Source organism: Cyclopterus lumpus, chromosome 13 (genome assembly GCF_009769545.1).
Source record: "Cyclopterus lumpus isolate fCycLum1 chromosome 13, fCycLum1.pri, whole genome shotgun sequence".
NCBI classification, from domain to species: domain Eukaryota; kingdom Metazoa; phylum Chordata; class Actinopteri; order Perciformes; family Cyclopteridae; genus Cyclopterus; species Cyclopterus lumpus.
Window position 1 is genome coordinate 20,174,496 of NC_046978.1, and position 2,500 is coordinate 20,176,995.

General features: G+C 34.4%; 1 protein-coding gene across 1 annotated transcript in view; it reads left to right on the forward strand.

Moving 5' to 3' along the window:
- The first annotated feature begins 1,126 nt into the window (after positions 1–1,126).
- Positions 1,127–2,500, forward strand: part of rnaset2l (ribonuclease T2, like) — a 10,985-nt gene continuing 9,611 nt past the window's right edge. Inside the window, exons 1-2 of the mRNA XM_034548037.1 lie at positions 1,127–1,250; positions 2,025–2,237. Coding sequence (XP_034403928.1) covers positions 1,158–1,250; positions 2,025–2,237 — 306 coding nt within the window. The 5' untranslated portion in view covers positions 1,127–1,157. The remainder of the gene's footprint in view (positions 1,251–2,024; positions 2,238–2,500) is intronic.

Here is a 2,500-nt window from a genome sequence, read left to right on the forward strand (position 1 = left end):
TGTAGTCTTGTTGTGTCTCTTTGTAGTTGTTTTGTTACTTTGTAGTCTTTTTGTGTCTCTTTGTAGTCTTTTTGTAGTTGTTTTGTTTCTTTGTAGTCTTTTTGTGTCTCTTTGTAGTTGTTTTGTGTCTCTTTGTAGTCTTGTTGTGTCTCTTTGTAGTTGTTTTGTTTCTTTGTAGTCTTTTGTGTCTCTTTGTAGTCTTGTTGTGTCTCTTTGTAGTTTTTTTGTGTCTCTTTGTAGTCTTTTTGTGTCTCTTTGTAGTTGTTTTGTGTCTCTTTGTAGTCTTGTTGTGTCTCTTTGTAGTTGTTTTGTTTCTTTGTAGTCTTTTTGTGTCTCTTTGTAGTCTTTTTGTGTCTCTTTGTAGTTGTTTTGTTTCTTTGTAGTCTTTGTGTGTCTCTTTGTAGTTGTTTTGTCTCTTTGTAGTCTTGTTGTGTCTCTTTGTAGTTGTTTTGTTTCTTTGTAGTCTTGTTGTGTCTCTTTGTAGTGGTTTTGTGTCTCTTTGTAGTCTTTTTGTGTCTCTTTGTAGTCTTGTTGTGTCTATTTGTAGTTGTTTTGTTTCTTTGTAGTCTTTGTGTGTCCCTTTGTAGTTGTTTTGTCTCTTTGTAGTCTTGTTGTGTCTCTTTGTAGTTGTTTTGTTTCTTTGTAGTCTTGTTGTGTCTCTTTGTAGTGGTTTTGTGTCTCTTTGTAGTCTTTTTGTGTCTCTTTGTAGTCTTGTTGTGTCTATTTGTAGTTGTTTTGTGTCTCTTTGTAGTCTTTGTGTGTCTCTTTGTAGTTGTTTTGTGTCTCTTTGTAGTCTTTGTGTGTCTCTTTGTAGTTGTTTTGTGTCTCTTTGTAGTCTTTGTGTGTCTCTTTGTAGTTGTTTTGTGTCTCTTTGTAGTCTTTGTGTGTCTCTTTGTAGTTGTTTTGTGTCTCTTTGTAGTCTTGTTGTGGAGTTATATACAAATATATCAAAATAAGCAAAATCCACCTGCTTATATTGTTTTGTTCAATCCAAAACACGTAATATTTTATATACTGATTATATATTCTGTATTTTGTTCATTGAATACCTTCTGTTGTAATTTGGCTCTGCAGTACAAAAATACATATACATAGATACATACATATGAACATATAAATAAATGTCCCCCGGCCACCTGCCAGGTGTTCCCCTAAATATGAACGCTCACACGGAGATTCACTTCCTGTTTGTGCGCTGGAGGCAGAGAGAAGCTTCAAAAGCAGCTCAGTGCAGCGGCAGCAGCTCTCTGGTGAGTTCTTCATCCTCCTCTTCTTCATCTCCACAGACAGACATCACAGTACAGGAAAGACTAATATTGAGTTTGTTTAAGTTTATGTGTTTGACTTTTCCTGCCAGATGTTTCCATTAAATGATTCATGTTGACGTCGTGTTTGTTTTAAATAGGAATTAAAATACATTTAAATTTAATGTTTGGCTTTTTAAAAACGTCTCAATAATACACGACTGTAGATATACGCGTTTAGTTTTTAATGTGAGATGTTAATTTATTTCTTTACTGTAATGTTGTAGTTTACCCTTCTTATTATAGATAACATAGATAATATATGTTATTATTATTAGTGTCACATATGATCGCAGGATAAACAAACATATTGCGGATGTTTTAAGGTTTGTGGTGATTGATGAGTTCATATAGATTTGGGGTTAATTTCCACTCTGTGAGATTCTGTTTTAGCTAAATTAATATATAAATATATATATATAAATATATTTTAAAAATATATATAATGTATATATATATATATAAATATATACATATATATACATATATATATAAATATATATATATAAAATATATATAAATATATATATATAAAAATATATATATATATAAAAATATATATATAAAAAAAAATATATATAAAAATAAATATATATATATATATATATATATATATATATATATATATATATATATATATATATTTTGAGCGGAGTACTTGAGTAAGTATTGTCTGGTTGATGCATTATTGATTAGCTGATTGATTGGTGTTCCTATCAGTGCACTTGGGTGGAGATGTGGCGCTCGGTGCTGCCCCTGCTGGTCGGCGTGAGTCTGTTCCTGCTGCAGCTTCCTGACTACAGCTCCACACAGGAAGCTCTCTGGCAGGACTACAAACATGGCCTCCGAGGCTCCGAGGCGCACGACAAGAAGCATTTCTGCACCTGGAACTGTCTCCTGTTCACCCTGCAGTGGCCCGGAGCCTTCTGCCAGGTGAGCTTCATCCTCTTCATCCTCTTCATCCTCTTCATCCTCTTGAGTGATTGATTTATGGTTGTGGAGCGATAAAGAAAACGCTTACGAGGTGGTTGTTAAAATGTTCAACAAGCAGCAGGGAAGGAAATGAGGAGTTAGGAAAGGAGGCAAGGGGGAAGTGAGGGAAAGGAGGGGGGCAGGAAAGAAGAAGTGAAGAAGATGAGGAAGGGAAATAAGAGGGGGTAACAAAGGAAACAAGGAGGTAGGGCGCGGAGGATGGA